Source organism: Brachionichthys hirsutus, chromosome 6 (genome assembly GCF_040956055.1).
Source record: "Brachionichthys hirsutus isolate HB-005 chromosome 6, CSIRO-AGI_Bhir_v1, whole genome shotgun sequence".
In the NCBI taxonomy this organism is placed as follows: Eukaryota; Metazoa; Chordata; class Actinopteri; order Lophiiformes; family Brachionichthyidae; genus Brachionichthys; species Brachionichthys hirsutus.
This window is the reverse complement of record NC_090902.1, coordinates 9,124,715-9,136,128: the sequence shown is the minus strand read 5'-3', so window position 1 is coordinate 9,136,128 and position 11,414 is coordinate 9,124,715. Positions and strand designations below refer to the sequence as shown.

At 45.1% G+C, this 11,414-nt stretch overlaps 1 protein-coding gene across 1 annotated transcript; it reads right to left on the bottom strand.

The window, feature by feature from the left end:
- Positions 1 to 1,362: 1,362 nt before the first annotated feature.
- On the bottom strand, positions 1,363 to 10,880 carry nexmifb (neurite extension and migration factor b). The gene is made up of 2 exons (XM_068740817.1): positions 10,799 to 10,880; positions 1,363 to 5,582 (listed from the first exon to the last, which is right to left on the bottom strand). The coding sequence occupies exons 1-2, from the start codon at positions 10,878 to 10,880 to the stop codon at positions 1,363 to 1,365; spliced, it is 4,302 nt and encodes a 1,433-aa protein (XP_068596918.1).
- Between the last annotated feature and the right edge of the window lie 534 nt (positions 10,881 to 11,414).

The following is an 11,414-nucleotide window of genomic DNA, read 5'->3' as shown; positions in this document are numbered from 1 at the left end:
CAAAAGAGCTTTTCATAGGAGTCACAGCCCGATCTGACAAATAATTATTTTCTCTCTTACCCTCAAGCATCTGCACTACACTCGCCTTGGTCCAGACAACGCTTGTTTGAACATCTCTGTTTTCATCTTCTTCCTCTACAGCAGCCTTCAGTGCAGATCCCCCCCCCCTTTGCCTCGCTTTTGTTGCTTCTCAGTGCCAGGCAATGTTGAGGTAAATTGAATTTGGCAAACAAAGTGGGGATGGGGGAAACGAGGAGAATTCAGTCTTACTTAATTTGGTTTAGTGAGTGGCGGTGTACCACTGCCAGCTGTTGGTGCCTTTCATCAGAGAAGAGAGAAAAGTCCCAAATAAAGAATTCTTGTAGTGGCAAGTCTCTGTGAGGAATCTCCGAGCAGCCAATACTCCGTTGGATAGAAAAGAGGAACAGCCAATATTCACACATATAGGTCATTTACACAGCATTGTTACTTTTGGCACATTGATTTGAAGATAATCATCATTTTTTTGCAAATATTGCATGTCCCTGTACAACAACATTGACAAAAATACTCTGAGGGTGGAGCTTTTATGAATTTGAAAGGCGTAGACTCTTAGATAACCATTTCCTCTAAATACCAGAGAAAAAGAAATATTTGATAAAAGAAAATGGGGAGTTATTCCAACTTTGAGGGCAAAAAAAAAAAAAAAAGACAATGTCTGATATGTCATCAATACAAAATGGTCCCATCTTGTGTTTTCAAGATGTCTTGGGCTTATATAGGGCTCATTAATCGTAGGTTTCCCTCTTGAAATGAGCCGGGCAGTGTATGAAGACAGCAACAACAGGACATCCATATTCTGCATACAAAAACAGATGAGGAGGAGGGGTGCGTAGATGTCACTCAATGCATTTTGTGTATATAGCTACATCTTTAGGGAAAAGTGGAATAAATACAGACTTCAGGGGAGCTAGTTCTGTTGGAAAATACAAAAACAAAGTTCCTCCGTAAAGGCGACAGAACTGTTTTCAAGGCTTATTCCTTTTTTTCAGACAAAAGTAAAACAAAAACAACTATAAGAAGAACAAACAAAGCAGAAACAACGAAAGCAAGAAAAATGCAGCCATGGTCATTTCAAATCTCAATCAAGCTTGACACAATCACTCAATAGGTAGTTTGCAAAGTACAAGAAGTTTTTCATGCAGATATTAATTTCTTCTTGGGGGAGGGTGGGGGAATTAAAAGGAAGTGGGAGTAGTCAAGGGGCACATAGTACTCATGCAGCTCTGGCATAGCGTCAGTGTAGGTATGCTTGGGAGGGAGGGATGAATAGGTGATGGGGGAGAGTGAGAAGGGGGTGCAACAGCAGCTGATAACAAAATATTACCTCAGTTTCTCAAAAGAGCTCATCAGTGCTATGTCCTTATTTGGGTCTCTCTCAGCTCGCTTCCCCTTCAGTGTCTCAATCCGTGGGAACTTTGCACTGGTCTTGTGACGGTACAGCTTTTTGTGTGCAGGCCCAGGGTTAATAAAGTTTGGTTTGTCAAACATGTTACAGCCCAGAGCGAGTTGGGGGAATAAGGGATGAGTGGGGTTGAATTTGGCCTGATTTTTTCCTCCCTTGCCCCCCGGCTTCCTGCCCTTCCCAGTCCCTGTTAGCACAGCTCCCTTTTTCTTCAGGTCAGCCTCTGTGCCTGCCAGGATTTTGAGGGTCTTTAGGTTGAGGCTGTTGGCCTCAGAGGGCATGCATGCCTCAGACATAGGATTCCATAGGGGCTCAATGGAAGCCATCATGAACCTTTGGACCTCAGCCATGCCAGATACAATGTTGGAAAGAATATTGGAGGGCTCCTCAAATTCTCTCTGGTCATCCCCAACCAGGCTGTTGCTCTCTGACCAGCCGGCAACAGACCAGTCCCCGGTGCTGCTACTATCAGTCATGCCTGTGCCACAACCACCAGGCTGGTTCTTCGCAGCCTTGCCTTCTAACATGGCCTTTATCTTTTTGGTGGAGCGAGAGTTCTGTTTGGGCGTCTTGACCTTCTCTGACTTTGGAGTTCTGGGAGCCCGAACCTTCTTTGGGCTCTGTCCGGCAGCTGCCTGTTTGCAATTACCTTTCCTCTTTGACTTAATGTTTTTCTCACCAGCCAAAACCTCACCAGTCTGATCGTCAAATTCCGTAGCGCCCAGCGCCTTTTTATCTACAGATAACATATTCTGACTGTTAAAGTTGTGCAATGGAAACTGGCTGTCTTCCACTGTGTATGTATTTGCTGTGTGCTCTTGTCGCTGCATAATGTCACAGTTCCACTTTACTTCTCTATTGCAATCCAAAGTCATATCATTTACTTCCTGGTATTCTCCGACATTCCCCGCCATCTTCATATCACGTCCCCCCACCACTTGTGGGGACAGGTTAGGGGTCTCGGGAGGGGAAAGCTCTGACAGTGATGAGTGTCTAAACTTGTCTGGGGTGAAGTTGGAGATGTCCAGCAGGTCTGAGGACTCCCTGAGTGGGGTAAGGGCATCCACACTCTGCTGAATCACCACTTTAGGACTGCAATGAGCTAAGAAGCTGTCCCGGCCCTCTTCCTCACCCTCTCGCTCGCAAGACTTGAGACTGAGGGAGCTGTAATTGCTGGAAGAGGCTGACAGAGAACCCACTGAGTCATAGCTGATGAGCCTACCATTGTCTGTGCAAAGGGACCCTCTCTGGTATTGTACCTGGCCTTCCACACAGCCAGACTGGCACACTTGCAGATCTGCCCCAGGCTGCAGCCCAGTCTCAGTCAGGTAGTTCTTCTCATAAAGTAGCCTATCACCCTCAGGGCTCAGCTGGCTGTAGTTAGACACTGGCAAACTGTCATTCAGGGGCACAGCAGCTGGGAAGTTGTTGGGTAAGATGGGCGTTTCTGGGGTATCAGGCCCAAAGCTCTGGCTGTGAGATGCACAAAGCTGTGGATGCCACATCTGTGGGAAGCTGGGGCAGTTTTGGGGAGACTGCTGGAGCTCTGACTCAGACGGAGGGGAGAGGACGCAGCTCTGAGCAAGCTGCAGAGAAGAAAACTGTTTCTCCTCTAGGGATAGCCCCAGAGGATACTGCTGCCTAGGGGGCTGCTGGGGGAAATAAGGAATTGCTGTTGCACCAGAGGACTCTGTAGCATCCAACAGGGTCTGCAGGTAACCCCCTGGGATGACAGGGACATCAGCCTCCACATCCTCCGAGGGAGGAGCTTTGTCAGGAGAGCAGGTGGATGAGTCCGTGGGCAATTTCTCCTCAGATGTCTCAACGCTGGTTGTACTATCAGAGATATGGGGTTTGACTGTTGTTGGACTAATGTCTGCCTCCTCTAACCCAGCAGCAGTATCCTCAATCTGTACCGCGGCAGCACAGGCGCCCGTTTCATTTGCCGCACTTCTTCTCTCCTCTCCTGCGTCTTTCATTTTCTTGCTCCTCAGTCTGGCTTCACTTTTGAATTTCCTTATCCTGACTGTTTTATTTTCTCCCAATCTCCTTCCTTCCCTTTCCTCCCTCTCCTGGGAGCGACTCTTGGCTGTGACTGGGTATGTGATCGAGTCTACGTCGAATGTCTCTGGGAGGCCTGTGGCTGTTGTTATCCCCCCTACCGTGGGGGTGGCCTCCTCTTTACTGACACCTCCGTGACTCCGATCGGAGAAAGGAGATCCCTGCGCAGTTGCTGACTGCTCCACAGTGTGAATTCTCCGAACTTTAAGCCTGTTTGCGATCTTGTATTTTCTTTTGGGATGACTGGAATTAAAAGGGCGATGACGCCGTCCATTTAGATGAAAGCCACGTTGTTGTCGATCTCTGGCCGCTAACTTCAGCTGTTCCTGTCTCTCTCTTTGCCTCTCCTGCCAGAAATGCTTTAGAGGAGCCAGCGTCTCATATTTGCTCACTGTGTCTGTGTTTAAGCTCACAGCAGCATTCACCGGGTCCAACTTGCCGAGTTTCACTGACATGAGTCTCTCTCCCTTAAACCTATTGATGATGATGTACTTGATGACCACTGGAGGCTCTTTACGATGCGATTTCCGACGTTTTTTGGGGCACCAGTCCACGTCCTCCTCCTTCTTTTGGCCAGAGGCAGCTTTCTCTTTTTTCTCTGCATTCTTTTCACTCTCAAGCGAGTCAACATCGTACAAGTAGTCATCGCTATATCGAACCTTTCTCTTGGAGCGCAGACCATAGTTTAGAGGGTTTGAGGGGCTGAGCAGTCTCTTTAAGTGGCCCTTCTTATATTTGCCCTCCTGCAGTGTGTCTGAGGAGGAGCCAGTACAGGAGCTGTCATCACTGAATTCACCTGACTCCTCTGTGGAATTAAAATCCATTAGGTAGCTGACTTTGGGAGTGTACATGGGTGAGCCTTGGGAACCATCAAGGGGGCTCCTCCCACTGCAATCCCCACTTTTTACATTCTGCCCCGTCTCCAGGATTAGCTCATCCGCTTTGAGCTGAAGCTCCTCAGGACTCCTCTTTAAGACTCCTGCTCCTTCCTCTTTCTTCACACAGTTGGTCAGCACACTGGGGAAAAAGTTGAACTGTGTCTCCTCCTGAAGCACATTTGTTTTTTCCCTCATGTTGTCCTGGAAAGACTCGTAGCGAATTTTCAGTGAGCAGACGTCACTGCTTAAAGTTGAATCGTCATCTTCATCGTCAAATAGATTGTCAACATCTTCCTCAGAGAAGAGGTTAACTGATAGTTCATTCTTAGAACAAAGGTCCAGCAGTTCCATCTTACTTTCACTGATGAAAGATTCAAAATAGCCCCAGTCCTGACTGGCATTAGCCAGCAAAACCTCCTCTCCACTCACTTTGTCCAGTAATAGTCCCTCATACAAGTTCTTAGCTGTAACATCATCCTCTGCATCATCACAGCCGTCTGTGGGTTTGTTTCCGTCCACTCTCTTGCCCTCACCTTGGGCTTTGGGTAAAGGAAAGCCAAGTAGCTGGTCAGAGAGGAGCGGCTCTCCATAGTGACTCACTGCTTCCCCTGCGTGGCTCAGGCACTGGATGCTGATGTTGTTAATGTCCGAGTCAAAGTCTTCTCGGCTCACATCCCCTATCCTTACACTTAGTCCAGTCTCTGTGTCAGGGTTGGTGTCAGTGTTGTGGGGCGGGTTCTGGATGGAATTGGGGTGAGTCGCATCACGAGTCTCAATGAAGCAGCCGAGGCAGGTGCGGGCAGATTGAAGAAGACATTCCCCTGTCAAGTCGGACACAGTGCCAGGCTCCATCATCGTGGCTGCTGGAGGAAGGACGACAGGCTGCAGCAGGGACGTTTTCTGGTTGTCTCCTGTTGAGCCCCAGGAGCTTGCAGGTGGGTTGGGGGGTGACGTAGGAGTGGGGTGAAGGTGAGGGACTACAGTTGGAGCATCGTTGAGGGGAGGGCAGGGGGCTTCTGTCAGGCCCAGAGACGACTGAGTCCCGAGGGGCAAGGGGAGGTTTGGTGACGTAGGCGTGGTCTTCTGCTGTGCTGGGCGAGTCCGCTGTGAAGTCTCTGCAGCAGGAGGAGGTGAGGATGGAGGGAGAGCAGCATGGACGAGCCCACACAGACTCAGATCCCCACTCTGCTCACATACCCCTGCAAGAAAGAAACAGAAAGGTCTTCAGCTCCCTCAGCATTTCCAGCTGTAAGTCTAAAGTTAAATCACATTGGGTCTCTGCAGTAATTCTGACAGCCATTCTTTGCAGTTGAAATGCAATTAGTGTCAATTAAACCCGCAGAGCTCAAAATGTGACTTTGCGATGTCAGTCTGAAATATGAATAATTCTGTTTTGATACTAGATTTAATTAAAGGTATATTAGCACCGTCAATTTTGGGTTAGGGACAACTTCTTACTCATTAGTGTTTGACGTTCAAATGTAAAAGTCAAGAGAAGGAAAGAATTAACACAGGCATAAAAAAATCCTTCCAAATTCTTAAAACAAGAAGTACGTGATTTACTAATTGAGTCTCTTGTCCGTCTAGTTAGAACAGAATGAGTATTTCTTTTTAATCATATGCAGGAACCAGTGCAGAATTCTCAAAAACAAAGTCTCTCATTGTGCTGAAGGTGGCTGTTCTGAACTAATGAAAAGCTTATCTCCTGTTACAATTGATACTGAAAGCTCTGACTGTCTAAATAAAGCTTTGATTCAAAGGCTCTCCAGGACATCATTAACGGACTTACCAAGATTAGTCTTCAGCAAGAAACTATAGTATTATATATAATCATCCTTTACGACCAAAAGAAGAATACAAGAGATCAAATGAATATAGTCCCCCCCCCCACTTGCATCCGTGCAGATGCAGCTCTGACTTACTATCACCATAACAAGACTCAAGAGCAATTACACAGATCGGCAACAACAATAGCAGTAATGACTAAATTGAAAAGCGGGTTTTGGTGATTTTCTACAGGTCAATTGTGACAAAGTCTTAATCAGGTGAATACATCCATTTGATGAGTAACAATCAAAACCCACAGAAGCGGGCTTGTGGCAGCAGGCACGTAAGCTTTGTTTGCGCTGCATAATTAGATGACAGCAGTGGAGGCAGGTACATGCACAGGGGACACGACAGGCCCATATGCTGGAAACTCTAGAACCAATAATATCTACACCTGCCTCCCTCTACAATCCCAAGCTGCTACACCTCACACATATTTAAAATCATGGCAGGAAAAAATACAATGATTTAATGGTTTATGTGTGCAACAAAATTAAAGAATAGTGCTCCACGTGTTAGAATGCATGAACTAATCACTGTTGAGGTACTTCAAAGCATCGCTGCAATGACGACAAGGAAATCTTTGAATACCGTATGTATATTATATGATAGTTATTTAACAAGGTTGAATTTTTTGAAAGTGGCTTCCTCTGGGTCTGTGGCCTGCAAACACACTGAAGCAACTACAATGTCTTACTAAAAGCATATAATTCTGCTCCTGTCATCCTTAATGAGGAAATACTCATGGGAAATGACGCATCCTGGCCCTTCCTCTCAAAGTCAGAACATTGTTAAGGCAGCGACTTGTCAGAGGTTGTAGAAACATTGCAGCTATATGTTTGTCTATAGTTCCCATCAACCTATAAGCGACACAATCTTGTTGCCAACACATGTTCTCAGCACAGAGCATGAACTGCATAACAAAAAACCGAGGAGGCAAATGCCACCAATTGGCTCGCTGGTGTTACGGCTGCTATTATATTGCCAGGAGTTACCACATATTGATGAGAGGGTAAGTTGTGGATGAGTAAGGGGAAGATCTGACTGACAAACCAAAGACACCATGGACAACCACATAATAAGAAAGAGGCTGAACCAGGTAGCAAATGAATTACGATGCAGGCGCACCCAAAAGTACGGCTATTTATCATTGATTTTAATCTGAATAGGACCAGAGCAAAAATTCTAATGTAGTGACAAAGACTTGGAACTAGTGATTGAAATCATAAACTCATTAGGAAACCCTTCAAAGGTAATAAATCAAGTAACAAGAAGTCATTATCATAATTGCACATCTTTTTTGTAAGCGATGGTTTCGCTACCTGCAAGCCAGAAAGCAAGTTTAAGGCAGCTTCAAATTGGCTTCACATTTGCAGAAAATAGACAAAAGGCTCCATTCATGGTGTCTGGACAGATATCTCTTCCCCACAATAAGAGGTTTTGTTTAATTACATTGTGAGCAACATTTCAATATATAGAGAGCGTAAAGGAAGGAGTACATGATAACTGCACTGTTCTTTCTGGCACGGCCATCGCTCATTTGAATTTTTGTGGAATTAAATGTGAACAATGCCAGCATTTGAAATCTACCAAGTCATTTTTCAACACTGAGATAAGGTGCATTTAAAAGAAATTACAAGTTATCTCTTTTATTAGCCCTACAAAGAAGCAAAGCCACAAAAAGAGTGAAATTAACTTCCTTTATAGCTGCTGTGCTTGCATGAAACACAAGCTCCCACGTAATGTTGCCAAAAGACTGTTCAGACTTGCTGTGAAACATTAAAACTCATATTGAAAAATGTGTTTCCTCAGGGTCTATAATAGATTAACAACAATCTATCCACTGAGTGTGTATGTTATTTTTTGGTGTGTGTGTGTGCGTGCGTGCGTGTACGTGTGCAGACGTGAGTGTGGAAGGGGGACTGTTTGTGTATGCATGGATGAATGTGTGTGTTCAGGCAAGTGTGTGTGTGTGTGAGAGGCAGAGTGACAGAGTGTGAGTATTGGCTTTGGGGTATAGTGCTATCGAGAGGCCATCTGTCTCCAGCTGGACCATTAGCTCTTCAGCTGTTCATAATGTGCCACAGATCAGTCAGTCAGACAGGTACACCAACTCTGTCTCTCTCTCTCTCTCACACACACACACACACACACACACACACAGCCATGACTGTAGATGACAAATCAAGTTTGACATTAGAGGTCAAAGGGGGATCAGCAGCCTCATCTTCATTGATATGGTTCAGCATAAACGCCACCACCATGTCTGAGTTGGCAAATATTAACAAGATAAACACCCAGAATGTTCAGAGTTTAATATCTGCACCACATACCAATAAAATAAGCTTCATGCACAAGATTACCCTAACAAAGCAGTTTTGTAGCTGCGTCAGAAGGCCTCCTCGAGTAGAACCTGGATAGCATATGGAAGGACTCCAGCTGCTGGCAGGAGGTGCTGATCTCCTGACCCTCCCAGACCTGCCAAGCCCAGCCACAATAGACACCCTCCCTGACCATCACCTCACCGGTCTAGACCAGACCAAACCAGTTAGCGCTCAGAGCTCTGAGCCCCGTCTATCTCTCTCGAGCCACCACAGTCAGGGCTTGATCCATCTGAGGTAAGACCAAGCTGTTCTGTGCCAGGCTGCCCTGCAGGAAGACAAGCCCAATCAGAGGGACACAGTAATGGACATGAAGAGAGACATGTCGGTGTCTGTGTCCTTATGACACAGGGGCTTTTACAATCATAAAAAGCAGAGCTGGAGGTTTTGCAGCCACCTATCACTCATTTTCATTAGGTGACATTTTGTGAATGGCAAGGTGTGTGTGTGGGGGGGATCAATACAGTCAGTATAGAATGTTCATAATACGAGTGGTGAGTAACAGCAACATGATTCATGGCCATCCTTCTTTAAGAGCTGCCCTGTGCAGTGGAGTTTATTTCACTCTTCCTCTCGTTTTCCTCCTCTCATTCTTCCTCGTTTACGCTTGGCGGCTCCCAAACAAGCGGTCATTGCTGGGGCTAATCTGGTTTATTCTCTCACTGGGATTGACCATACTGAGATAGCCCTCAGGAGCAGTACACAGTAGATTGTGGTTAAATAGGTGCTAGAAATGTGCAACATTAATGTGGATGAGTTGTCTGTAAAATAGAAGGGATCACATTAAAACTGACGAGAATTGGGTAAAAGGACTTTATATCACGGAAATATCCTTATGATGAGTGGGTTATGCCACCAAAAATTACAGCAGAGTACAGGATGGAAACTCAAAAAAGTAAATGAAGGGAAAAACATCTGAATAAACTGTTCTAAATAAACATATCCTATTTTGCTTATGCTGATGAATGTGAATGAGGATGGTTGAGGTTCGCTCTTTGATAGCTCACGATAAAGGAACGTGCCTCCTTTCTGACTTGAGTAGAGATGAGAACAATAAAAACGTATGTTTTTCTTTTCAAAAGAACAGGATGTGTTTGATGGGGCCACTGTGACATGAAAACAATGTGTCACTGCGTGGAGAGTTGTGTAACTGCATCTCAGTCTGTGAGTGTGTGCGATCGGATTGCAAAACCGTAAAAGATCCTCTCAATAAACAGCTGCACAATAAGGGTTTTGTGATTGCAGTGAAATTGTAAAAGGGAAGACCAATCTGTAAATGTGTAGAGTTCTGTATCAACAAATTCCAATAAGCTGCCTTTACAAGGAGTAGAAAAACCTGCGTGTCTGTTGGTGGTTGTGTGTTCATCATGCTTGTATTCATTCAAACATGCACTCTGATCTCAGCAGCAGCGCCATCTGACTGCAACAGGCATCTCTTTTCCTGCTGTCAGACTTTCAGCTGGGGCAGTGCTCAAGCAACATAACACTTGAAAAAAAAATCAACCTATTTCAGTAAGTCAGTTTTATAAGCCGCCCGACTGCACCTTCCTCATCTCGGCTATCCCTTCATTCCTCTTCTCATTCTTGCCATTAATACATAAGGATGTAAGAATTTGGAGATTGGCCTGCATATTTACAGATTCGTCTGTGCATTTCCATGATGACACTTAAGATTGAGATGCAGTTACGCAACTCCTCAAGTCCTTTTGCTACAATAATGGCCCCATCATATTTGATGCTCCACACTGTTTAAGTGCTTTAAGCCAAGGGTGGGAACCAAATTTGAGCATGCTAATTCCATGGTTTGCCTTTTAATATCTGAATAAATCATCTGTGCTAAATTTTGAAGATGCTGTGAGATAAACAATCTCATCAACCTATGATTTGTTCAAGCAAACCATCATCCATTCATCGTCTTGCGGGTCACGGGTGTCGCTCGGGCGAGAGGAGGGGCAACATGAAAGACAAACACACGTGCTCACACTCATACAAGCGATTAATTAAACAGTGCTACCCACTGCACCACCGTGTCGCAGTGGGCACCCGTTCTAAGAGATATCTGATTATTCTTGGAAACTGCTCTGAGGTCAGCACACAAATATCTCTAAATGTTCAAACAACAGATCGGAGAATCAAAAGGCAAAATAAAACATGTAAATGTAAATATGAGAAAAAGAAAGGAGAAAAAAAAAGAGAAATCATTTCACCTGTGTTCTCTCCTATATTTGCATTCTCTGGTTCCGAAGTCTTCACGATCAATGTGAGACTGGTATCTGTAAACACATCCATCGATACGGCTCAACGCTTCACCTCCTACGCATCATTTTGACTGTCCCACCTGCTGAAAGGGAGAGCCAGAGATAGAGAGAAATAAAAGAGAGAGAGAGAGAGAGAGAGAGAGAGAGAGAAATAAAACAAGATGTGAGTACAGAAGGGATCGTTAAAGCTGCAACGTCTCCAATGCAGAATGACATCACCAGCAGCACATTCTGTTTCATTACAATGAGGGGAGACGAACGCAAAGTCGCCGTAATTGTAGGAAAATCACGTCAAATGATGTCGAGACTTCGCGGATTCCCTCGAGACATCAACGAGTCGCTCATTTCTTCTCACTGATCGGTGTAAAAAAGATTCATTTGGATTTTTAAATCTCAGAAAGTACGGAAAGAAGCACAGCTGCGATCTCTATGGAAACTGTATGCCATGCTAGTCTATTTTCAGCTTCATTTAACATTTACAGCAGCGTAGTTAACCCGTGTGGAACTTACACGGATATGTCTCTGACCATAGTTGCTTATCGTAATTAGCGAGCTCCCTCCCTTC